The sequence below is a fragment of the Mobula hypostoma genome, chromosome 29 (genome assembly GCF_963921235.1).
Source record: "Mobula hypostoma chromosome 29, sMobHyp1.1, whole genome shotgun sequence".
NCBI classification, from domain to species: Eukaryota; Metazoa; Chordata; class Chondrichthyes; order Myliobatiformes; family Myliobatidae; genus Mobula; species Mobula hypostoma.
Window position 1 is genome coordinate 13,894,118 of NC_086125.1, and position 26,933 is coordinate 13,921,050.

The 26,933-nt window shown below is 42.2% G+C and overlaps 1 protein-coding gene across 4 annotated transcripts in view; it reads left to right on the plus strand.

Annotated features, from left to right (window-relative positions):
• Positions 1–26,340, plus strand: part of LOC134339491 (cAMP-dependent protein kinase catalytic subunit alpha-like) — a 219,536-nt gene extending 193,196 nt beyond the window's left edge. For all 4 annotated transcript variants that reach the window (XM_063036047.1, XM_063036049.1, XM_063036046.1 and 1 more), the window contains exons 7-10: positions 9,184–9,279; positions 18,994–19,116; positions 22,745–22,909; positions 24,837–26,340. In XM_063036047.1, the coding sequence (XP_062892117.1) occupies positions 9,184–9,279; positions 18,994–19,116; positions 22,745–22,909; positions 24,837–24,962 (510 nt within the window). In that variant the 3' untranslated portion in view covers positions 24,963–26,340. The remainder of the gene's footprint in view (positions 1–9,183; positions 9,280–18,993; positions 19,117–22,744; positions 22,910–24,836) is intronic.
• The last annotated feature ends 593 nt before the right edge of the window (positions 26,341–26,933 follow it).

Genomic DNA, 26,933 nt, shown 5'->3' on the forward strand with positions numbered 1-26,933 from the left:
AGGTTCAATGGCCAGGAAGGTCTTTCTGCAACACTTCATGGAGAACGAAGAGCATGATAAGACACAGAATAAATCATGGTCATCCACTGCATTCAGGGAAGACCCCAGACGTGATGACTACTGGACCTGGCCTTCCAAGAGTCAAGAGAGTAGAACTGCTTTTCCACTTTAAAAGCTCTCTCGCACAGGTTTCCTGTCATCATTGGATACAACGGACAACCAAATCAATCAGTCAACCCGTGATGCAATTTCTAAACGTAGTACAATCTGAGAGAGTGGAAAAAGCAATGCTCAGGTGTCAATAACAATGTAACTGAGATCGGTAGAATGTGGCAACGTCACTGGGAAGGGAATGTGAAACAGGTCAATGACAGCAGTATGTTTCCCAAGGTCAAACTGACACCGGATGATGTGAATTTAAGTTTGGGGTGGGGTGGGTTTTAGTTTAACGGAAATGGCTGGGGCAAGGTAATTAGAATTTGCTGCCAGGATTGGCAGTGGAGACAAATATGGCAGAGGTGTTTAAGAGGCTCTTAAACAGGCACATGAATATGCAGAGACCAAAGAGATGTGGACATTGTGTAGGCAAGAGTAATTAGTTTAGATGGGCATTTAATTACTAATCTAACAGCTAGGGATCTGGAGCTGCGGCTCGATGACCTACAGCTTATTAGGGAGAATGACCAGGAGACAGATAGGAGCTACAGGGGGTTAGTCACCCCGAGGCTGCAGGAGTTAGATAAGTGGGTGATGGTCAGGGAAGTGAGGGAAAGAGCTCAGATAGTAGAGAGCACCCCTGTGGCCATTCTCCTCAGTAATTGTTATCTCATTTTGGATGCAGTTGAGGGAGATGACCTGATAGAGGACGACCACGGTGATCAGACCTCTGGCACTGAGCCTGGTTCCATGGTGCAGAAGGGAAAGAGGAAGATGAGGAGTGCAGTAGTCATAAGGGATTCCATAGTGAGGGGAACAAACAGGAGGTTCTGTCAGCCCGATAGAGATACCCGCATGGTGTGTTGCCTCCCAGGTGCCAGGGTACAGGATATCTCGGATCGAGTGCAGACTATTCTGGAGGGAGAAGGCAAACAGCCAGAAGTCTTGGTACACATTGGTACCGATGACGTAGGTAGAAAAAGGGAGGAGATGCTGAAGAGAGAATTCAGGGAGTTAGGAAGCTGAAAGGCAGGACCTCTAGGGTAGTAATCTCAGGATTGCTGCCTATGCCATGGGCTAGCAAGTGTAAGAATAGCATGATCAGGCATATTAATGTGTGGCTGAGAGACTGGTTTAGGGGGCAAGGATTCAGATTCCTGGATCACTGGGACCTCTTCTGGGGGAGGTACGACCTGTACAAAAAGGCCGGGTACACCTGACCCCAAAGGGGTGCAATATCCTAGCAGGCACATTTAACAGAGCTGTTAGGGAGGGTTTAAACTAATTTGGCATGGGGATGGGAACCGGAGTGATAGGGCTGAGGAAGGGGAAAACAGAAATAAATCAAAGAAAGTGTACAACAGAGATTATAGAAAGAACAGGCAGGAGATGAGGCTTAATCATAGCCAATGGGATGAGTTACAGGGCAATAGAGGTGTGGTGCAGTTAAAACAGAAAGCAACAAATACTGGACTGAGAGTATTGTATTTGAATGCATGCAGCATAAGGAATAAAATGAACGATCTTGAAATTCAGCTACAAATTGGCAAATAATAACGTTCTGGCCGTCTCTGAAACTTGGCTAAAGGATGGCTGCCATTGGGAGCTTAACGTCCAAGGATATGTCTCCACGGGATGTCTCGGATCGGGTCCTGAATATTCTGAAGGGGGAGGGTGAGCAGCTTGTTGTCTTGGTACATGTTGGTACCAATGACATAGATAGGACAAAGGAGGAGGTCCTGAAGAGAGATTTCCAGGAGTTAGGAAGGAAGCTGAGAAGCAGGACCTCCAGGGTAGTAATCTCGGGATTGCTACCTGTGCCACGTGCTAGCGAGGGCAAGAGTAGTCAGATCAGGCAGATGAATGCCTGGCTGAGACACTGGTGTAGGGGGCAGGGCTTCAGATTCTTGGATAATTGGGATCTCTTCTGGGGGAAGAACCTGTTCAAAAAGGACAGGTTACACCTGAACCCGAAGGGGACCAATATCCTGGCGGGAAAGTTTAATAGAGCTGTTAGGGAGGGTTTAAACTAATTTGGCAGGGGGATGGGAACCGGAATGATAGAGCGGAGGAAGGGGAAAACAGAAATAAATCTAAGATAGTGAGCAGTAAAGATGTCAGGAAAGACAGGCAGGTGATGGGGCAAATGTGTAGCCATTGGGATGAGTTGCAGTGCAATAAAGTTGCAGTGAAATCAAAGCAAAAAGTATCAAATACTGGTCTTAAGGTGTTGTACTTAAATGCACACAGCATAAGAAATAAGGTGGATGATCTTGTCGTACAGCTACAGATTGGCAGATATAATATTGTGGCCATCACTGAGACCTGGCTAAAGGATGCATGTCTCTGGGAGCTGAACGTCCAAGGATACACGGTGTATCGGAAGGATAGGAAGGTAGACAGAGGGGGAGGCGTGGCTTTATTGGTAAGAAATGATATTAAATCATTAGAGACAGGTGATATAGGATCGGAAGGTGCAGAATCTTTATGGGTTGAGCTAAGGAATAGCAGGGGTAAAAGGACCCTGATGGCAGTTATTTATAGGCCTCCAAACAGCTGCAAGGATGTGGACTACAAATTACAACTGGAAATAGAAAAGGCTTGTCAGAAGGGCAGTGTTATGATAATTGTGGGGGATTTTAACATGCGAGTAGATTGGAAAAATCAGGTCGGCACTGGATCTCAAGAGAGAGAATTTGTAGAATGTCTGCGAGATGGCTTTTTAGAACAGCTTGTTGTTGAGCCCACTAGGGGATCGGCTGTACTGGATTGGGTATTGTGTAATGAACCGGAGGTGATTGGAGAGATTGAGGTGAAAGAACCCTTAGGAGGCAGTGATCATAACATGATTGAGTTCACTGTGAAATTAGAAAAAGAGAAGCCGAAATCTGATGTGTCGGTGTTTCAGTAGAGTAAAGGAAACTACAGTGGCGTGAGAGAGGAACTGGCCAAAGTTGACTGGAAAGAGACACTGGCGGGAAAGACGGCAGAGCAGCAGTGGCTGGAGTTTATGCGAGAAATGAGGAAGGTGCAAGACAGGTATATTCCAAAAAAGGAGAAATTTTCGAGTGGAAAAAGAATGCAACCGTGGTTGACAAGAGAAGTCAAAGCCAAAGTTAAAGCTAAGGAGAGGGCATACAAGGGAGCAAAAATTAGTGGGAAGACAGAGGATTGGGATGTCTTTAAAACCTTACAAAAGGAAACCAAGAAGGTCATTAAGAGAGAAAAGATTAACTATGAAAGGAAACCAGCAAATAATATCAAAGAGGATACTAAAAGCTTTTTCAAGTATATAAAGAGTAAAAGACAGGTGTGAGTAGATATAGGACCGATAGAAAATGATACTGGAGAAATTGTAATGGGAGATGAGGAGATGGCAGAGGAACTGAACAAGTATTTTGCATCAGTCTTCACTGAGGAAGACAGCAGGATACCGGACACTCAAGGGTGGCAGGGAAGAGAAGTGTGCGCAGTCACAATTACGACAGAGAAAGTACTCAGGAAGCTGAATAGGCTAAAGGTCGATAAATCTCCTGGACCAGATGGAATGCACCCTCGTGTTCTGAAGGAAGTAGCCGTGGAGATTGCGGAGGCATTAGCGATGATCTTTCAAAAGTCGATAGATTCTGGCATGGTTCCAGAAGACTGGAAGATTGCAAATGTCACTCCACTATTTAAGAAGGGGGCAAGGAAGCAAAAAGGAAATTATAGACCTGTTAGCTTGACGTTGGTGGTTGGGAAGTTGTTGGAGTCAATTGTCAAGGATGAGGTTACAGAGTACCCGGAGGCATTTGACAAGATAGGCAGAACTCAGCATGGATTCCTTAAAGGAAAATCCTGCCTGACAAACCTATTACAATTTTTTGAGGAAATTACCAGTAGGCTAGACAAGGGAGATGCAGTGGATGTTGTATATTTGGATTTTCAGAAGGCCTTTGACAAGGTGCCACACATGAGGCTGCTTAACAAGATAAGAGCCCAAGGAATTACAGGAAAGTTACATACGTGGATAGAGCGTTGGCTGATTGGCAGGAAACAGAGAGTGGGAATAAAGGGATCCTATTCTGGTTGGCTGCCGGTTACCAGTAGTGTTCCACAGGGATCAGTGTTGGGGCCGCTTCTTTTTACATTGTACATCAACGATTTGGATTATGGAATAGGTGGATTTGTGGCTAAGTTTGCTGACGATACGAAGATAGGTGGAGGGGCCTGTAGTGCTGAGGAAACGGAGAGTCTGCAGAGAGACTTGGATAGATTGGAAGAATGGGCAGAGAAGTGGCAAATGAAGTACAATGTTGGAAAGTGTATGGTTATGCACTTTGGCAGAAAAAATAAATGGGCAGACTATTATTTAAATGGGGAAAGAATTTGAAGTTCTGAGATGGAACGGGACTTGGGAGTCCTCGTACAGGATTCCCTTAAAGTTAACCTCCAGGTTGAGTCGGTAGTGAAGAAGGCGAATGCAATGTTGGCATTCATTTCTAGAGGAATAGAGTATAGGAGCAGGGATGTGATGTTGAGGCTCTATAAGGCGCTGGTGAGACCTCACTTGGAGTACTGTGGGCAGTTTTGGTCTCCTTATTTAAGAAAGGATGTGCTGATGTTGGAGAGGGTACTAGAATGATTCCGGGAATGAGAGGGTTAACATATGAGGAACATTTGTCCGCTCTTGGACTGTATTCCTTGGAGTTTAGAAGAATGAGGGGAGATCTCATAGAAACATTTCGAATGTTAAGAGGCATGGACAGAGTGGATGTGGCAAAGTTGTTTCCCATGATGGGGGAGTCTAGTACGAGAGGGCATGATTTCAGGATTGAAGGGTGCCCTTTCAGAACAGAAATACGAAATAATTTTTTTAGTCAGAGGGTGGTGAATCTATGGAATTTGTTGCCACGGGCATCAGTGGAGGCCAAGTCATTGGGTGTATTTAAGGCAGAGATTGATAGGTATCTGAGTAGCCAGGGCATCAAAGGTTATGGTGAGAAGGCAGGGCAGTGGGACTAAATAGGATAAAATGGATCAGCTCATGATAAAATGGTGGAGCAGACTCGATGGGCCGAATGGCCTACTTCTGCTCCTTTGTCTTATGGTCTTATGATATATGGTATATTGGAGAGATAAGTGAGTAGACAGAGGGGGTGGTGTGGCTCTGTGTATAAGAAATAATATTAAATCATTGGAAAGAGATGACTTAGGATTGGAAGGTGTAGAGTCTCTATGGGTTGAGCTAAGAAATGGCAAGGGTAAAAGGACCCTAATGGCAGTTGTATACAGGCCTCCAAACAGCAGCCAGGATGTGGATTACAAATTACAGCAGGAGATAGAAAAGGCGTGTCAGATAATCATTGGGGATTTTAACATGAAAGTGGATTGGGAAAACCAGGTCAGTACTGGACCTCAAGAGAGAATTGGTAGAATGTCTAAGGGATGGTTATTTAGAACAGCTTGTTGTTGAGCCCACTTGGGGATCGGCTGTGCTGGATTGGGTGTTGTGCAATGATCCGGACGTGATAAGAGAGCTTAATGTTAAGGAACCCTGATAAACAGTGATCACAATATGATCGAGTTCACATTGAAATTTGAGAGGGAAAAAATAAAATCCAATGTGTCAGTATTTCAGTGGAATAAAGGAAATTACAATAGCATGAGAGGGGAACTGGCCAAACTTGACTGGAAAGGGCCATTTGCAGAAAGACAGCAGAGCAGCAATGGCTGGAGTTTCTGCAAAAAACGAGGGAAGTGCAAGACAGATATATTCCAAATAAGAAGAAATTTTCAAAAGGAAGAAGGTCACTACCGTGGCTGACAAGTGAAGTCAGAGCCAAAGTAAAAGCAAATGAGAAGGGCATACAAAGAAACCAGAGCTAGTGGGAAGATAGAGGATTGGGGAGCTTTAAAAAACTTGCAGAAGGAAACTAAGAAGGTCATTCAAAAGGAAAAGTTGAATTATGAGATGAAGCTGGCGACTAATATCAAAGAAGATATTAAAAGCTTTTTTAAGTAATTAAGGGGTAAAAGAGAGTCGAGGGTAGATATAGGACCAACACAAAATGATGCTAGAGATATTGTAATGAGAGATGCAGAGATTGCAGAGGAACTGAATGCATAATTTGCATCAGTCTTCACAGTGGAAGACATCTGCAGTATACCAGACATTGAAGAGTGTCAGGGAAGTGAAGTTTATGCAGTGAAAATTACAACTGAGAAGGTGCTCAGGAAGCTTAATGGTCTAAGGGTGGATAAATCTCCTGGACCTGATGGAATGCACCCTTGGGTTCTGAAGGAAGTAGCTGGAGAGATTGAGGGGGATTAATGATGATCTTTCAAGAATCAATAGATTCTGGCATTGTACCGAATGACCGGAAAATCGCAAATGTCACACCGCTGTTTAAGAAGGTGGGAGGCAGCAGAAAGGAAACTACAGACCTGTTAGCCTAACATCAGTGGTTGGGAAGTTGTTGGAATTGATTGTTAGGGATGAGATTATGGAGTACCTGGAGGCACATGACAAGACAGGTCAAAGCCAGCATGGTTTCCTGAAAGAAAAATCCTGTCTGACAAACCGACTGCAATTCTTTGAGGAAATTACAAGCAGGGTAAACAAAGGAGATGCAGTAGACATGGTGTACAGTACTTGGATTTTCAGAAGACCTTTGACAAGGTGCTGCACATGAGGCTGCTTAGCAGACAGGAGCCCATGGAATTACAGGGAAGTTACTAGCGTGGGTGGAACATTGGCTGGTCAGCAGAAAACAGAGAGTGGGAATAAAGGGATCCTACTCTGGCCGGCTACCAGTTACCAGTGGAGTTCTACAGGGGTCGGTGTTGGGACTGCTGCTTTTTACAATGTATGTCAATGATTTGGACTATAGTATTAATGGATTTGTGGCTAAATTTGCTGATGATGCAAAGATAGGTGGAGGAGTGGATAGTGTTGAGGAAACAGAGAGCCTGCAGAGAGACTTAGATAGTTTAGAGAATGGGCAAAGAAGTGGCAAATGAAATACAATGTTGGAAAGTGTATGGTCATGCACTTTGGTGGAAGAAATAAATGGGCAGACTATTATTTAGATGGGGAGAGAATTCAAAATACAGAGATGCAAAGGGACTTGGGAGTCCTTGTGCAAGATATCTAAAGGTTAACCTCCAGGTTAAGTCAGTTATGAAGAAGGCAAATGCAATGTTGGCATTCATTTTTAGAGGTATAGAATATAAGAGCAGGGATGTGATGTTGAGGCTCTATAAGGCACTCGTGAGACCGCACTTGGAGCATTGTGTGCAGTTTTGGGCTCCTTATTTTAGGAAGGAAATACTGACATTGGAGAGGGTTCAGAGAAGATTCATGAGAATGATTCCAGGAATGAAATGGTTACCATATGAGGAACGTCTGGCAGCTCTTGGGCTGTATTCCCTGGAGTTTAGGAGAGTGAGGAGGGGGTGTTCTCATAGAAACATTCCGAATGTTAAAAGATCCGAAGAGATTAGACATGGCAAAGTTATATCCCATGGTAGGGGATTCTAGGACAAGAGGGCACCACTTCAGGATTGAAGGACGTCCTTTTAGAACTGAGATGTGGAGAAATTACTTTAGCCAGAGGGTGGTAAATCTGTGGAATTTGTTACCATGAGCGGATGTGGAGGCCAAGTCATTGGGTGTATTTAGGGCAGAGATAAATAGGTTCTTGATTAGCCAGGGCATCAAAGGGTATGGGGTGCAAGCAGGGGAGTGGGGATAACTGGAAGAATTGGATCCACCCATGATTGAATGTCGGAGCAGACCCGATGGACCGAATGGCCTACTTCTGCTCCTATATCTTATGGTCTTATGGTCTTAACAGCTGAAGGATCTGTTGCTTGGCTGTAGGTGTTCTCTGTTCTATAGACTGGATAGAAGGAAATGATGAGCCTAGGATGAACTGGGTTGCGTTTCGCACTCTCTGCAAGTTGCATCACAATTAGACTTTACTGCTGTAGTGCTGATGTGGAAGTAAGTGATGCCTATACCTCATTCCTGCCACCCCATTAAGTGTACACTGCACTGACCTAACAAGCACAACTTGATTGAGGCCCCTAGTCCCTCCACTACCCCTCCCCTATCCATCCCCAGACAAGTACCAACCCAAGCTCTCCCCTTCCCACCACCACACAAACACCCTTCAAGACACAATCCATTTCCCCCTTTGCACCACCACACGAGCACACATGTAAGCCGGTGAAGACTCACTACTCCACTCCCTCTCTCCCATACACCAATGGAGATGATCAGAATAGCAGTAAGTCCTTGATCCAAGGCCTTTTAGACTGCACTGGAACTCAACAAAGAAAATTGCAGTCCTCTGAAGATAATTTTATTTGTGTTATGAGTTAGATAGGTTGTACTTCTCTTTCTTCAAATATTTGTAGAAAGACTGGCCTGGACATACTCTGTCACCTGCATTGGGATGGAAGAAACAGGGTGGGTTTTATTCATCAGATTTGTTGATTGCAGAAAATTGATCCAGTAGCATAGCAGCTAGCAAAACACTATGACAATGCCAGCGGGCAAGGTTCAACTTTTTTCCATCTGCCAAATTAACCTGACATGTTAATGCTGTTTGTAATGAGTCTGTACGTTTTCCCAGTGACTGCGTTTCCTCCAGGTGTTCTGGTTTTCTCCCACATTCTAAAAGAAGTGCAGCTTCGTGAGTTAGTGGATGTAATTGAGCTTGTTGGGCTGGAAAGGCCTGTTTCTGTGCTGTATCTCTAAATAAATAGTAAAGAATTAGAGAAGCATTAGGGATTTTAATGTGAAATGAGTAAGGTAGCAAATTGGAACATGGGAATGTAAACATAAAGTGAGCCTTAGGCCAACAGGGTTGTATAGCCAGGCAGCACAAACTTTGTGGTAATCCCACTAAAAACAAGATCAGGTGGATTTTTTTAATGGATCTAGTGGTTGATAATTATAAACAAGGAGTAAAGAGAGATGCATGCAACTGCTTCAGAATATTTTGTCTGAACAAATCTTAGAATCTGTTTTGTCTGCAGGTGACGGATTTTGGCTTTGCTAAGAGGGTAAAGGGCAGAACTTGGACACTGTGTGGAACTCCTGAATATCTAGCTCCTGAGATCATCCTTAGCAAGGTAAGGAGCAGCATCATCTAAGTCCTTCCAGTTCACCATAAAATTTCCACTAAATTACTCTGCAAAGTTTGCTGTTTCTGATATATTTATTTCTCAGAAATTCAGTGCTACTAATGCAGCATTATAGTTATAGTTGATAATTTCCAATTTTTTTCTTGGAAATGTGCAAAGTCAATATTGTGATAGCTTTACGCATATAGTGACCAATTCATGAGTACCTATTTACTTTATAATTGCAATACAGCGTACAAGTATAGGATATCACTTCTTTTGCTGTAAGCAAACATATACACTGACAGACAACAGCATCACTTACTTTGCTATCTAACATAATTTTAAAGTAAATTTATTGTCAAAATACATGTGAGGGTTTCTTGTTTTATGTTACTGCTAAGGCTAATAAAATGGCTTCTCTGTAATGTTAACTGCTGAGTTAACGATAGTAGCTTGTTTGGGTTATAATTACAGATAATGGGAATTGTATTCATTTGCTAACCAATTGGGATAGATGTTATTCTTTCTTGTGTGTCTGTAAGCTATTGTTTTCGCGGGCTTTGGGCAGAGGGCGCGATGGGGACAGAGAAAGGAGACGCAATGAGAGAAATGCTGTAAGCTGGGCAAGGATCGGACCCGAGAGGGAGTCCGAGGCCCAGGGCTTACCAGGAGGCTACATGCATATATGTCACCATATACAAACATTAGATCCATTTTCTTGCGGGCATTCACAGTAATAAATACAAGAAACACAATAGAATCCGTGAAAGACCAGACCCATCAGAGTGGACAAACGATGTGCACAGGACAACAAACTACAAGTACAAAAGAGAGAGAATTAATTATTAAGCAATAAATATCGACAACATGAGATGAAGAGTCCTTAGAAGTGAGTCTGTTTTGTGGGAACAGTTCAGTGAACTTGAGTGAAGTTATCCCCTCTGGTTCAAGAGTCTGATGGTTGAGTGGTAATAACTGTTCCTGAACCCGGTAGAGTGGATCCTGAGGCCCCTGTACTTTTTTCCTGATGGCAGCAGCGAGAAGAGAGCATGGCCTTTGTGGTGGGATCATTGATGATAGATCCTGCAACAGTGCTCTATGTAAATGTACTCAATGGTGGGGAGGGCTTTATCTGTGATGAACTGGGCCGTATCCACTACTTTTTGTAAGATTTTCCATTCAGGGGTGTTGGTATTTCCCTACCAAGCCATAATGCAACCAGTCAATAAACTCTCCATTACACATCTATAGATGTTTGTTAAAGTTTTAGATGTCCTGCTTCCAATGGTACTGCTAACAAGGTTACTCGTGTGAGGAGCTCTGATGGAAATCATCAATTATTCCTGTTTTAGACTGCTGCAGGTGAAATCCACAGCTACAGCCATGGACAGTACAGTAAGCAACATCGTGTTTAGATACTTAAGAAATCTATCACTACTCAAAGTCGACAAATTTCGGATGGCCGTCTCCAGTCGCAAGTCTCCTTTAAGACATCAGAAGAGAGGATGCTGCACCGGATTAAAACTTTGTTTCAAGAGAAGAGGGTTCCAACTTCCACTACCGACTGTTCTGCTGGCAAACATACAGTCTCTGGAAAATAAAATCAAAGACCTCAGAGCAAGATTGCTGTACCCAAAGGGACATTAGGGACTATTGTGTTTTTCATTTCACAGAGACTTAGCTGTCGCCTGCCATTCCAGATGCAGTCATACTGCTCGTTGGCTTCACAATTCAGCTGCCTTTCAAAGGCAGAGGAGGTGGAGTATGCTTTATGATTAACTCCTTGTGGTGCACAAATGTGGTGATTCTGCCCCAGTCCTGCTCACCCGACCTGGAACATCTAGTGATTAAGTTGCATCCATTTTATCTGCCACGGAAGCTTTAAGCCATGGCTGTAGACCAGTGATTCCCAACGGGGGTGACTACGTATCCTAAGGGGGCGTTAGGGGAATTAGAAGTCATTGGGGGGCATTCAAGATTCTTGAGGGGGGAGGTGCAATAAGCAGCACCCTAACTTGAGGCACAAGACCTGACTGACCATTAGTAGAGCAGGCACTTACAAAGAAAAGATGAGACACTGGAACACAGGAAGAACCATTGCTCTGCAAGCGGTGAGATAGAGCCAATCAGTGAACCTGCTAACTTTGAGGTTTCCTGTTGAGGTGTTCAAAGCGACCTCAGGTTCATATGTATGGTCACGAATCATCTTTGAGAATTATGAGACCTGTGAGATTAGTCAATCGTGCTAACTGGAATAATATAAAGATAGTTCGCCGAACACCAGCTCTATCCCGATTAACGTTCAGATTCTAATCTGAATCATTCTTCATCTTCTCCTCACCGTTTCTTTGAGTTTCACTACCATCGTTCCATCCACATCAACTTGCTGCCGCCATCAACATCAAATAGGCATTCCCAGTTTGAGTTTTTATTTTTTTATTTTAATTTAGCCCTGTTAATAATGGATAAATACATGCAGCATGATCTCTGTGAGTCTGAAGGTGGAGAAGCCTTGAATTCTAGCCCTGCTGAGAAATAGAAACTACAGAAAGTGCATCAATACAATGTTATGTACCTGAAGTGTGGTTTTATTCCATTCCCGTCTGATCAGTGACGCCCCATGTGTACTGTATAATGAAGCCATGAAACCATCAAGATCGCAGGACAATTCCGTAAAGGACACCCTGAAAAAGCTACTTATGATATTACTCAGTTCCAGAAGATGAAAAAAGCATTTGAAAAGTGTTGCACACTCAACTCCATAAGCCATAAGATATAGGAGCAGAGTTAAGCCATTTGGCCCATTGAGTCTGCTCTGCCATTTCATCATGGCTGATCCAATTTTTCTCTCAGCCCCAATCACTTCTCTTGTCCCAGTATCCCCTCATGCCCTGACCAATCAATAATCTATCAATCTCTGTATTCGTTTGCCTTAGGTATACATAAAGACTGAGCCTCCACAGCTGCCTGTGGCAAAGAGTTACACAGATTCATCATGCTCTGGCTAAAGAAACTCCTCCTCATCTCCATTCTAAAAGGATGCCCCTCTATTCTGAAGCAGTGTCTTCTGGTCTTAGACTCTCCCACCAGAGGAAACATCCGTTCCACATCCACTCTATCAAGGTCTTTCACCATTCGTTTGGTTTCAATGAGGGGATCCCTTATTCTTCTGAATTCCAGTGAATACAGGCCCTGAGCCATCAAAAATGCTCTTCATATGACAAGCTATTTAATCCTGAAATCATTTTTATGAACCTCCTTTGAACCCGCTCCAGTTTCAACACGTCCTTTCTAAGATAAGGGGCCCAAACCTACCCACAATACTCCAAGTGAGTCCTCACCAGTGCTTTATAAAGCTTCAACATTACATCCTTGCTTTTATATTCTAGTCCTTTTGAAATGAATGCTAACATTGCATTTGCCTTCCTCGCCACAGACTCAACTTGCAAATTAACCTTTAGGGATTCCTGCACGAGGACTCCCATGTCCTTTTGCGCCTTAGTTTTTTGTATTTTCTCTCCATTTAGAAAATAGTCAACCCTTTCATTCTCCTACCAAAGTGCATGGCTATGCACTTCCCAACACTGTATTCCACCTGCCCTTTCTTTGCTCATTCTCCTAATCTGTCGAAGTCCTTCTGTAGCCTCTCTACTTCCTCAAAACTACCTGCCCATCTACCTATCTTCATATCGTCTGCAAGCTTTGCAACAAAGCCATCAGTCCATCATCCAAATCGTTGACATATAACGTAAAAAGAACAGGTCCCATCACAGACCCTAGTGGAACACCAATAGTCACCCGCAGCCGGTCAGTAAAGGTTCCCTTTATTCCCACTCTTTGCTTCCTGCCAATCAGCCATTGCTTTATCCATGCTAGAATCTTTACCATAAGTTCATGGGCTCGTAGCTTGTTAAGGAGCCTCGTATGTGGCACCTTGTCAAAGGCCTTCTGAACATCTAAGTACATAACATCAACCGATTCTCCTTTATCTGTCCTGCTTTTACTTCTTCAGGTAATTCCAACAGATTTGTCAGGCAAGATTTTCCCTTGAGCAAACCATGCTGACTTTGACTTGTTTCATCATGCGCCTTCAAGTACCCTGAGACCTCATCCTTAGTAATTGACTGCAACCCCTTCCCAATCTATTTCAATGCAATGAGTGTTGTGGGGAAGGCAGACGAGCTGAGGGCGTGGATTGGCAAATGGAATTACGACATTATAGCCATTAGTGAAACTTGGCTACAGGAGTGGCAGGACTGGCAGCTTAATGTTCCAGGGTTCCAATGTTTCTGATGTGATAGAGACAGAGGAATGAAGGGTGGGGGTGGGGGTGGCATTGCTAATCAGGGAAAATGTTACAGCAGTGCTCAGGCAGGACAGATTAGAGGGCTTGTCCACCGAGGCCATATGGGTGGAGCTGAGAAACAGGGAAGGTATGACCACATTAATGGGGTTGTATTATAGACCACCCAATATTCAGCAAGAACTGGAGGTGCAAATCTGCAGAGAGATAGCAGACAACTGTAGGAAACATAAAGTTGTGATAGTAGGGGATTTTAATTTTCCACATATTGATTGGGACTCCCATACTGTTAAAGGTCTAGATGGGTTAGAGTTTGTAAAATGTGTTCAAGAAAGCTTTCTAAATCAATATATAGAGGTACCAACTAGGGAGGATGCAATATTAGATCTCCTATTAGGAAACGAGTTAGGACAGGTGACGGGAGTGTGTGTAGGCGAACACTGGTTCTAGTGATCATAACACCATTAGTTTCAACTTGATCATGGATAAAGATAGATCTGGTCCTCGGGTTAAGGTTCTAAACTGGAAAAAAGCCAAATTTGAAGAAATGAGAAAGGATCCAAAAAGCGTGGATTGGGACAGGTTGTTCTCTGGCAAGGATGTGATTGGTAAGTGGGAGGCCTTCAAAGGAGAAATTTTGAGAGTGCAGAATTTGTATGTTTTTGTCAGGATTAAAGGCAAAGTGAATAAGAATAAGGAACCTTGGTTCTCAAGGGATATTGGAACTCTGATAAAGAAGAAGAGAGAGATGTATGACATGTATAGGAAGCAGAGAGCAAATAAGGTGCTTGAGGAGTAGAAAAAGTGCAAAAAAAACTTAAAATCAGGAGGGCTAAAAGAAGACGAGGTTGCTTTGGCAGTCAAGGTGAAGGATAATCCAAAGAGCTTCTACAGGTATATTAAGAGCAAAAGGATAGTAAGGGATAAAATTGGTCCTCTTGAAGATCAGAGTGGTCGGCTATGTATGGAACCAAAAGAAATGGGGGAGATCTTAAATGGTTTTTTTCCATCTGTAGTTACTAAGGAAACTGGCATACAGTCTATGGAAATAAGGCAAACAAGTGGTGAGGTCATGGAACCTATACAGATTGAAGAGGAGGAGGTGCTTGCTATCTTGAGGCAAATCAGAGTAGATAAATCCCCAGGACCTGACAGGGTATTCCTTCGGACCTTGAAGGAGACGAGTGTTGAAATTGCAGGGGCCCTGGCAGATATATTTAAAATGTCGGTATCTTACAGGTGAGGTGCCGGAGGATTGGAGGATAGCTCATGTTGTTCCGTTGTTTAAAAAAGGCTCTAAAAGTAATCCGGGAAATTATTGGAAGGAGTACTAAATGGTAAGATCTACATGTATTTGGATAGACAGGGACTTATTAGGGAGAGTCAACATGGCTTTGTGCGTGGTAGGTCATGTTTAACCAATCTATTAGAGTTTTTTTCAAGGAGGTTACCGGGAAAGTGGATGGAGGGAAGGCAGTGGATGTTATCTACATGGACTTCAGTAAGGCCTTTGACAAGGTCCCGCATGGGAGGTTAGTTAGAAAGATTCAGTCCGCTATATATACATGGAGAGGTAGTAAATTGGATTAGACAATGGCTCAATGGAATAAGCCAGAGAGGGGTAGTGGAGGATTGCTTCTCTGAGTGGAGGCCTGTGACTAGTGGTGTGCCACAGGGATCAGTGCCGGGTCCATTGTTATTTGTCATCTATCAATGATCTGGATGATAATGTGGTAAATTGGATCAGCAAATTTGCTGATGATACAAAGATTGGAGGTGCAGTGGACAGTGAGGAAGGTTTTCAAAGATTGCAGAGGGATTTGGACCAGCTGGAAAAATGGGCTGAAAAATGGAAGAAGGAGTTTAATACAGACAAGTGTGAGGTATTGCACTTTGGAAGGACAAATCAAGGTAGAACATACAAGGTAAATGGTAGGGCACTGAGGAGTGCAGTAGAAAAGAGGGATCTGGGAATACAGATACAAAATTCCCTAAAAATGGTGTCACAGGTAGGCAGGGTCGTAAAGAGAGCTTTTGGTACATTGGCCTTTATAAATCAAAGTATTGAGTTTAAGAGTTGGACTGTTATGGCGAGGTTATGTAAGGCATTGGTGAGGCTGAATTTGGAGTATTGTGTGCAGTTTTGGTCACCAAGTTACAGGAAGGATATTAATAAGGTTGAAAGAGTGCAGAGAAGGTTTACAAGGATGTTGCCGGGACTTGAGAAACTGAGTTACAGAGAAAGGTTGAATAAGATAGGACTTTATTCCCTGGAGCATAGAAGAATGAGGGAATATTTGATAGAGGAATATAAAATTATATAAAATTATGATGGGTACTGATAGAGTGAATGCAAGCAGGCTTTTTCCACTGAGGCTAGGGGAGAAATAAACCAGAGGACATGGGTTAAGGGTGAAGGGGGAAAAGTTTAAAGGGAACATTGGGGGGGCGCTTCTTCACACAGAGAGTGGTGGGAGTGTGGAATGAGCTGCCAGATGAAGTGGTAAATGCGGGCTCACTTTTAACATTTAAGAAAAACTTGGACGGGTACACGGATGAGAGGTGCATGGAGGGATGTGGTCCAGGTGCAGGTCAGTGGGACTAGGCAGAAAAATGGTTCAGCACAGCCAAGAAGGGCCAAAAGGCTTGTTTCTGTGCTGTAATGTTCTATGGTTCTATCACTGAGGTCAGACTAACTGGCCTATAGTTTCCTTCCTTCTGCCTCTCTCACTTCTTGAAGAATAGAATGACATTTGTAATTTTCCAGTCTTCCGGAGGCAATGCAGAATTTAGTGATTCTTGAAAAATCATTACTAATGCCTCCGTAATCTCCTCAGCCACCTCTTTCAGAACTCTGGGATGTACACCATCTGGTCCAGGTGACTTAACTACCTTCAGATCTTTCAGTTTCAAGAACCTTCTCTCTAGTTTTGGAAACTTCACACACTTCACGCCCCCTGACACCTGGAACTTCCACCATCCTGCTAGTGTCTTCCACAGTGAAGACTGATGCAAATTACTTTTTTAGTTCATCCACTATTTCGTAATCCCCCATTACTCCCTCTCTAGTATCATTTTCCAGTGTTGCGATAGCTAATCTTGCCTCTCTTTTACACTTTATGTATCTGAAGAAACTTTTGGTATCCTCTTTAATATTATTGGCTAGCTTACTTTCACATAACATCATTATCTTCTTAATGACATTTTGCCAAGTCATTTGCCAAGAAAGCTAAAAATTGTCTTGATAATGATCTCATTGCTTCTTATAACATTTCCAAAATGATAGCAGAGTGTGGAAAATCAATGGGTGAAAGTTTAATAACGCCTGCTGTATCAGAAGTGCTCACCACTGTTCTCAAAATGGATACCAGTCTTCTAAAATTAATTCCTCTGAGTAATAACTCTGTAGATCATCGTGTTGACGAAATGAGTAAAGACATTGAGTATCAACTATGCACAGAGATACAAAAAACAGAATTTGGGATACAACTGGATGAGTCAACTGTGCGAGACAATGAGATGTTGATAATGACATATGTATAGTTAATCAATGATGGAAAAGTTTATGAAAAGATTCTCCTTTGTAAAATGTTAAAAGCAAATATCATCAGAGAATCAATCTACAACAAGCTCAAAATGTATATTCAGGATGAAAGTATTCCAATTTAGGAACATGATTTCTTGTGCAACAGGTGGAGCATCATATATCACAGGTCGCCATGCTGGTTTAGTGGCATTTATGAAAAAAAAAATCCAAGTCTGTTTGCAATGTATTGTGTAGTTCATCGTCAACATCTCATAGCCGAAAATCTCAGCCTGTAACTCTTTTCAAACATGACTCTTGTAATATCTGCTATCAACAAAGTTAAAGCTCATCCATTAAATAGCAGAATATTTCGCCAGTTATGCCAAGATAATGATGAAGAGTTTATTGCTTGCTTCTTCACACTGAAGTGCATTGGTTCTCAAAAGACTGCTGCTTAAAAGGTTTCTTTGATCTTTTTGACGCTGGTTGAATTTTTGCTCAAAGTCAACAAGAGCTTGGGAAATAAGATTGAACTTCTACATGGAGATGTGGCATTCCTAACTGATCTGTATGTCAAAATGAACATTCTAAATATGAAACTGCAGGGTGAGAATTTCAATTTAATCCAGGCAAAAAGTGCAGAGTCCACTTTTATCAGAAAATTGTTAATATATAAGCAGAACATTCGGAGAAGAATGTTCTCACAGTTTCTCTATATGGAAAGTATGGCACTCTCTCTCACAGATGGTGACTTGCAAGAGTACTGCTTATACCTGCGGTTACTGAAGAAAGATGTTCAGAATTGATTCAAGGATTTGAACGATCTAGAAATTTCGGACTGGGTAATTAACCCATTTCTTTGCAATATGGAAGAACAGGAAGAGAGCTTGCAAGAAGAAGTTATCGAAGTTCAGAATGATGAAGAAGCAAAAGTGTCAGCTTTTGTGGCTTGTGGCTACACTGTCATACGAAGTTTCCTGGTCTCTGGAGAAGAGCCAAACTGCTCTTCATTGCATTTCCATGCTCCTACTTTGTTGAAAGAGGCTTCAGTGCAGTGAACCACATACTCACAAAAATCAGAAACTGCAGGGACATTGTTACACGTGGATACTTAAGGCTTTTGCTGTCACAACTTGAACCAGATATTTCAACTCTAGCTAAAAACCATCAAGCCCAAGGATCACATTGATATTGAAGCTCCTGTACAGCACACAGGTACTGTGTAAGCTAAGTTTCAAGACAAAAATGTAAAGCAGAATTGTTTTTCTCATGTTAGCATATGGTATGCATGTTTTTACACTATGAGGATGCCGGGAAATATATTGCGCCTAAGAGAGGCGTTGACAAGAATGAAAGTGCTTTAGGCTAAAAAAAGGTTGGGAAACACTACTCTAGACAAACTGAACAATGTAATTAACAGGCATGAAACAGCATATCCTGATTCCTTCCCCATCATTGTGGGATATTTTAACCAGGCCAGCTTGGAAAACTCTCTAAGTAATTATCACCACCATATCACGTGTGGGACCAGAGGAGTCAACACACTAGACCACTGTTATAATGCCATCAAGTACTGTGATATTCTGGTGCTGCTGCAACTTATTTTCTGCTACTTATCTATTTAATACTGTTTTTCTATTACTGTCTTGTTTTTATCTACTGCCTTATTTAATTGCCTGAGAGGAAGCAAAACAGTTTCATTGTACCTATGTACAATGACAATAAAAATCATTCAATTCAATTCAATTCAAAAGATCGTTTACCATGCCATCCCATGCCCACACTTTGGAAAGTCCCTTCCAAGTCAATTGTAGAACCCAACTATAGCTCAGGCTGTTGTTAGCTAATTAACTAGTTATGAGAATTCATTCATGGAATCTCTTTTTTTCAGGGTTATAACAAAGCTGTGGATTGGTGGGCACTTGGGGTCCTAATCTATGAAATGTCTGCTGGATACCCCCCATTTTTTGCAGACCAGCCCATTCAGATTTATGAGAAAATAGTCGCTGGGAAGGTAAGCAGCTTGTTCAAGGACAAGTGATAGTATTCCTGTGGAATGAAAATAAGGAGTTTGGAATTTATACAGTACACATCAGTACATGTACACAATTTGACATCCATAAACATCCCTACAATGAATTAGTGTGAAATATTTATTATATAGAAGCACAGATGGTATCTGATTTATGCAAACTACCATTCCACGGAGAGAGCCAGTTGTCAAGTCTGTTTGCAGTGTTGTTGAGATAGGGTTGGGTGGTACTTTGGCAGAAGTCCCAATGCAAAACCATTGGAACTACTTTTATATTCCTTTCCTTACAATGCAACTGTTCTTTAGAATTACAGTGGAGTATCTGGCTAAATTAGAATCAGGTTTATCACTTCTTATATGATCAGAAAAATGTTATTTTGTGACAGAATTATAGACTTAATATAAATTCCAAAAGAAATAAATAGTGCAGTAAAAAAGGACTAATAGGCTGTGTTCATGGACTGTTCAGAAACTTGATGGCAGAGAGGAAGAAGCTGTTTCTGAGTCATTGATCATGTTTATTTCTCTCATACTTTCTCTCAGACGAGAAGGTATTTCAATCTATTAGTCTGATAGCTCTTTTGTTCCTCCAATGACATTGCCAAACCACCAGCGCAATCTCCAGCGTTACAGATAAGAAACAGTAGATGTTGGAAATCGGAAATAAAAGCGGAGAATACTTGAAACTCCCAACAAGTCACTCAGCATCTGTGCAGATAGAAACAGAGTTAACTTGTCAGATTTACCTTTCTTTGGCAGACTAGAATAAAGAGAAAGCCAGTTTAAAGTTGCAGAGAAGGTGGGCATGTAGGGTTGGTGGATAACACAAAGAGTGAGGCCAGGAGTAATGCAGCACACAAACTAGTTTTGACCATCGTGTCCATGCCAACCGCAGGGCTAAATTGGAGAGGTGATCTGGTCTGTGGGTTAATGGGGGGCAGTTAAAAAGAGAAACATTAAGGGAATAAAGACTGTGAAGTGAGAGTAATTAGAGAGAAAATGCAGAAAGTAGAACAGAGAAAGGTGCGAAATGCAGGGATGATTCTAATAAGTTGGAAAGAGAAAAACTGACCCAGTGTTAACGATGGGCAATAATAGCAGAAATGGCTAGATCCCATGCAGACAGGGAATGTAAGTAGTCTGAAGTTGCAGGCTTCATTATTGGGTCTATGAGGCTGCACTGTGCTTGGATGGAATATGACATGCTGACTCAAGGTTACGTTATAACAATGGAGAAGGTCATAGACAGATAGGTCAAAGAGAAAGCTGGATGGAGAATTACAGTGGCAAGCAACAGGGACTCAGTCACTCCAATAGACATTTTCCACATAGGTTAGAATAGGGTGGAAATTGGCAGCAAAAGCAATGAAATCATAAAGTTCTATATGAGCATAGAAAGCAACGTTAGTATAGTCAATAATATAATGGAAAAAGACCTGAGGAAAAAAGACTATTTTGTATAGTTCAACAAAAGCTTCAGGTAGACTTGAGCCTGTGGGAATTCTCTTTCCTTAAGTAGGCAACCACTGTCTAGAAGGGTCTTTGTTTGAGGAAAAACCAGAGGCCTCTTAGACCATCCACATGGAGATGGAGGTGTGGAGGGATTGTCCCTTCATGGTAAAGATGAGCTGATGGGACCATCGGATTGGAAACTATTTAAGTGGCTGAGAGAATCAGAGCTGTCACCTAGTTGGGAAGACGGTGGACCAGAGAGAAAAGGTTAGATGCCTTCCATTTATTTCTCTGAAATCTTCTCTGTCAATCACTTCACAAGGGACAATTACAGCACGCTATTGGGATGTCGGAGGAATTTAGGGAAAAGCTACACGCTCACAGAGAAAACGTACAAACTCCACACACAGTGCCGGAGGTCAGGATTGACCCTGGGTCTCTGGAGCTGTGAGGCAGCAACTCAGTCAGCTGCCCCATGCTAGACTGGACACTGGGCACTGAAGAATGTCACACTGTTTCTGATAGGACTTAGCTGGAGTCTTTGATAACAGCAGTCTGGCCCTAATTACAGACTATGTGCAGAGAAGGAAGTTGGTGATATTCAGTTTCACAATAAAGGTTGTTTCTGAGTGCTGGGTGCCATTGGCAGGGCCAGCATTCATTGCACATTCCTAACTGACCCTGCACTGAGTGCTGTTCAAAGGCATTTAAAAGTCAAGCACATTGAATGTGGTAAGAACGTGGTCATGACTGATCTGTGCTAACCTCACAAGTTTTAATTCCCTGAATATCTCACAAATTAATTATCTCTCTTGTCAATATGCCCAGCAACTAAGCCTGTTGAGTGGGGAATTCCTCTACCTCAGAGTAAAGAAATGTTTCCTCATCTGTGTCCTGCATGACATCCCTTACTTTCAGATGGTGTCATGGAGGTAGACACCTAGCCAGTTAACTTTCAACTCTGTATCTACCAGTGAAACTTGAGGATTTTCTTCCATGATACCACCTCTCATTTTCCTAAACTTGGGAAATCCAGGCCCAGTCCGCTTAATCTGTCCATGTATAACCAACCTGCTATCCACGGAAGCAATCTGGTGAGCTTTCACATTATTGCTTCCATCATTGCTGTGTTGTTGCTCAGGTAGGGCAGTGATCCCCAACCACCGGGCCGCGGACCGGTACTGGGCCGCAAAGCAAGTGCTACCGGGCCGTGAGGAAACCTTATGATTTGGTGATATGGTAGGGCAACAGGATCTAGAAACATAGCAAGACTAGGCCGTTCAGCGATTCAAGAATTCTCCTCCTTTCAGTATGATGGTGGTTGATCATTTTGATTCAGCCTTCTGTTCCTGCTCTCTCCATTATTCCTTAATCTCTAGCTCATTGAACAATATCTAACACCTTGAATATATATAACAATTTAGCTTCAGCTATTTTCTGTGACAGAAAATTCCACAGGTTCACCATTCTCTAGGAGAACTTTCTCCACATTTTGACCTGAAGTAATTGCCCCTCTTCCTTGGAGTGTGTCCTGTGCCCCTTGTCTCCCCAACATCAGAAATGTTCTTCCTCCATCTGATGTCTTGTCTTTTTGAATTTTGTAGGTTTCAATGAGATTTCCTCTCATTCTTCTGACCTCTAGAAATATAAGAATAATGACCCAATCTCTCTTCATCGCACCCCTGCCAAATTTCCTCTGTAGTGAATGCATCCTTCCTCAGAAAAAGAGACCCAACACCATACACAGCACTCAAGGAATGGTCTCACAAAGTGCAACAAGCATCCCTGACCCTATACTCAAATCCTGTCACTATAAATCCCATTTGCCTTAATTTATTTGAGAATTTACGCTTTAGTGCATTGCTTAGTTATCTGAATGACTAATTGAACTGTAATGAACCCCTGAAAAAAATGGTGGAAGCAAATTTAGTAGCTTTCAAAAGGAAATTGGATAGGTATTTATGAGGGGAAACTTTCAATGTTCTATGGAAAGAGTGGGTGAGTGTCACTAACTGGTCCCTCTCAAAGAATTAACATGACAGTAACTTCCATTAAATTTGTTATCCATTTAATTTGTGAACGAGAAAGTGCTAAGTGAGAAGGTTCATTGCTTCTCCTCTCATTGGAGCCTCTATACCAAAACTATCTTTCTCCTCAGGTGCGGTTTCCATCACATTTCAGTGTAGACTTAAAGGATCTGCTCCGGAACCTGCTGCAGGTGGACCTGACCAAACGGTTTGGTAATCTCCGAAATGGTGTCAACGACATAAAAAACCACAAGTGGTTCAGCAACACAGACTGGATCGCCATCTACAGAAGAACGGTACTGTGACTAACCAGTCAAGATCTATTTCACCAGATAATGCGGTGTCCAGCAACAGTACCTTCTGCTGCCATTTACTACATACAGGGTGGTTGGTGTATGCCAGCGGAAAATACAAACTTCCCTCACTTCCTTTGTACGTTCAGATTCATCCAGAGAGACACACACAAGCACACTCAGGCATGGACAGACACATACTGACACATATGCACCCACACACAAACACAGGACAAAGACACACACACACACACATATATTCTTTGCACGTTTTTTCTTTTTTTTTCTCCGCATTGGGTGTTTGACATCTTCTTTTGTTTTAATGGCTTCTATTGGGTTTCTTTGTTTTGTAGCTGCCTGTCAAAAGGCGAATCTGAAGTTGTTTAAAGTATATATACTTTGATAATAAGTGTACTTTGACTTTGACACCCACTGATGGGCACATGCGCACTCACATAGATGGCCTCTTGCACATATACACATGGATAAGTATTCCTCGTGCATCTTGTTTCGCTTCGATATAACTTTGCTACTTTTTGTGGTTTCCACCTTCTTTCTCTGTATTTATGCAGATCACCTTCAATATTATCTTCTAGTTTGGTATCTTATTCATCTACTTCCACGTTTAAGAGTTTCCAAGACAATTAGGGACTTTTTTTTTGGAAGAGAATCTGCAGGTTCTCCCACATATACAAGCTCATTTACCAAGTTCAAATTGCACCATCCATTGGCTTCCCCAAAATAGTACAAGTTTCTTTCAATGTAGAATCCAGTCTCACTGCTGTGTTGAATTTCACGCTGAATTTAATATTCAGGCATCCAGAGTTACTCTTGTGCTTTGTGACTGAATGACTAGGGTCATCTGTTGTATGCAGTGCACCCGCTGTGGCCTCTTCTATATCAGTGAGACCCGATGTAGATTGGAGACCATTTCGCCGAGCATCTACATCCATAGAAAAAGCAGGATCTCGCAGCAGCCACACATTTCAATTCTACTTCTCATTTTCATTCTGACATGTCAATCCAAGGCTTCCTCTACTGCCAAGATGAGGCCACACTCAGGCTGGAGGAGCAACATTGTATTCCGTCAGGGTAGCCTCCAACCTGATGATATGAACATCGACTTCTTGAACTTTTTTGTTAATTGACCCGCCCACCCCCCCTTACCATTCCCCATTCCTGTTTCCCTCTCTCACCTTATCTCATTACCCACCCATCACCTCCCCCTCCTCCTTCCTCCTTGGCTTTCCATTCTGTCCTGTCAGACTCCCCCCTCTCCAGCCCTTTATCTCTTTTACCAATCAACTTCCCCGCTCTTTACTTCAGCACCTCCCCCTCTGCGGTTTCACCTATCACCTTGTACTTCTTCCTCCCCTCCCCCCACCTTCTTGCTCTAACTTCTCCTTTATCTTTCCAGTCCCGATGAAGGGTCTCGGGCAAAATGACAACTGCTTACACTTTTCCATAGATGCTGCCTGGCCTGTTAATCTCCTCCAGCATTTTATGTGTGTTGCTTAGGACTAGTGTTTTGTTGGGTACCGTTCTGCTCAAGATATATGAATAAGATGTAAATGTGCTTCAGTATTACCAAGGGGCAAAAGATAATACCTGCATCCCCTGAGCATTAATTGTTAAAATTAGTGAAGATTGTGTGCCCTGTCATCTCTTTGGATTGTGAGGTTCAAATCATGGCAGATAGGTATGCTTAAGTTATTAATCCTGTTGTATTTGTCAGAATGTTGGAGCTGATTGTGTGTGGCATGTCAGGGGGCTGACTCGTACTCATTAATTACCTAGGACATTTAATGAGTGGCAGTTGCTGTGCATTGCCTGGGCGCACTGTAATACATCTGAGGGTTTCAGTAGATAGGTTTCTATATTTCTGGGGAAGTGTACAGAGTTTCAGTTAATCAGTTTCTGCTTTCTTCAGGAGGAGCCTCCCTTTAAACCCAAGATGAAAGGCCCAGGGGACACCAGCAACTTCGATGACTACGACGAGGAGTCTCTCCGTATATCTTTCACAGAGAAATATTCTAAAGAGTTTGCTGAGTTCTAGTGTATGAAACGAGATGAAATAATGAAGTGACTGGGAAATTAATACTCAGCTGGGACGGAAACGGAAGCACTGTTTGGATGGGAGCCCAACACTTGTATTTACTGAAAGCGTTTTATGTTAAGTTTGTTCATTCCACCAGGTGGAGTACTATCTTGCCATGACTTGGAAGGGCCTAGCCCTCTTTCCCATTTACAGACTCCTCCTGCAAACCCTGAGGTTCTCCAGATAGTCACTACTACCAATGACAACTAAACTGCTCTCTTTTTTTTTGCCAACCTTCGATAACCATTTATATCTGAATCTGTCTGTATGTTATATACTGTAAGTTCTGTGTTTTAAAAGATATTTTACCTATACATTATTAAAGCCCTTTAATTTTTTTTTTCTAAAATGTATCTTGAGTAAAGGGAATGCTTTTCCATTTCTGACCTGTCATATCTGAACTGGGAACTTGGAACTTCCTACAAACTTGATCAACGTATCTGGACTTTGGAGCTGATAAAACATGGAAGTATTGGTCTCTGATATTGATTTTTCCCACACATTTACTCAAGAATAGCAAAGTAAAGGAGTCTGCATTTAATACTGTTGGATTCTGGATTCAAAATTGGTCAGAAAATGCGGTAATATAGTACTTTCACACTGTGCAAACTTAATGTAGAATTTAGCAGTGTGGTTAAAGTACCTCTTTGGATGAGTACAGATTCTCTGCGTAGTAGATAATTTCATGGTGATGTTTCATAGAGTGGCATTGTCTTCTGAATGCTTGTTAATTTTCATTTAACCAACATCGCTGAACAGATTATCTGATCATCATCACCTTGCTGATTATGAGCCCTTGGGTGTAAGGAATGGACAGCCAATTTTAAACACTTCATCAGTAACCACACTTATAAAAGAACTGCATTATCTGTAAGGCATTTGAAACTTCTTGGAATGCTATATAAATACAAATTATTTCTTTATAAGGGAATACAACTCTTATTAAGGTGCGTGCATCAACAAAGAACATAATGCCCAGAGCAATAATTTGGCCCAATCCATGCCTTTCCATTCTGATTATTTTCATCTTCCTCCAACATCTATGGGCCCAAGCATTAGATGTGCTTCAGAAGGAAATTGGCACCATTTCCTCCCCACATAAATCTCACTTTCAAAGCTGTGCTGTTTTCCCTGCTGAAGAAGCAAAGGTGTAAATGAGAAATAGGAAGATCTGAAAGTGCAATTTCTCAGGAACATCCAGAAATAATAAATCTCTGCACTGAGAACTCAGTATTGAAATTCAAATTGTGAGTCTCCATGATGGTCGTAAGCAAGGGAAAAGGAGCCAGCTGATCCTTTAAATTGTCAAACATCCTGATGGCTCTCTGCAACGTGCTGTTTCTCCAACCTCATTCCAAAGGATTCTTTCTGCACACCTTTGCTGAAAACTATGCTGCTCAGAGTGCCAGTCGTTCCTTAGCAGAGAGGGGAAATGGTTAAAAGTTGTATTTTATGCATTGTTAGCTTCTCATGTGCTTTGGAAAGTATTACCAGTTTAGAACCGCAAGTACTTCATCCTGCTGAAATAAAACCTGGAAATGCTGCAAACACTCAGCAGCTCAGGTAGCACCTGAGGAGAGGGAAACAGAGTTAACCTCTCAAGTCTGAGACCTCTTTATCTGCTGATCTTGCATCAGTTAGTTTTCTAACGGTGAATTTTCAGTTTCTGCTTTATGGTGACAGCAATATTTCTAGTTGAGTGAATCGACCCTTCAATGTGTTGATTTCCCCCTAGTCTCCATTTTTCTCCCACACTCCGAAGACATGCTGATAGGTTAATTGGCTGCTATAATAATCCCTTAATGAAGGTTAATGGCAAAGGAACAAAAGCAGAGTTGATAGACATGTGTGAAGAAAGGTAAATGGTAGAGTACTGGGGAATGAGTCTGGTGGGGTGCCTCTGGGAACAGCCATGGCCTTCTCCTGTGT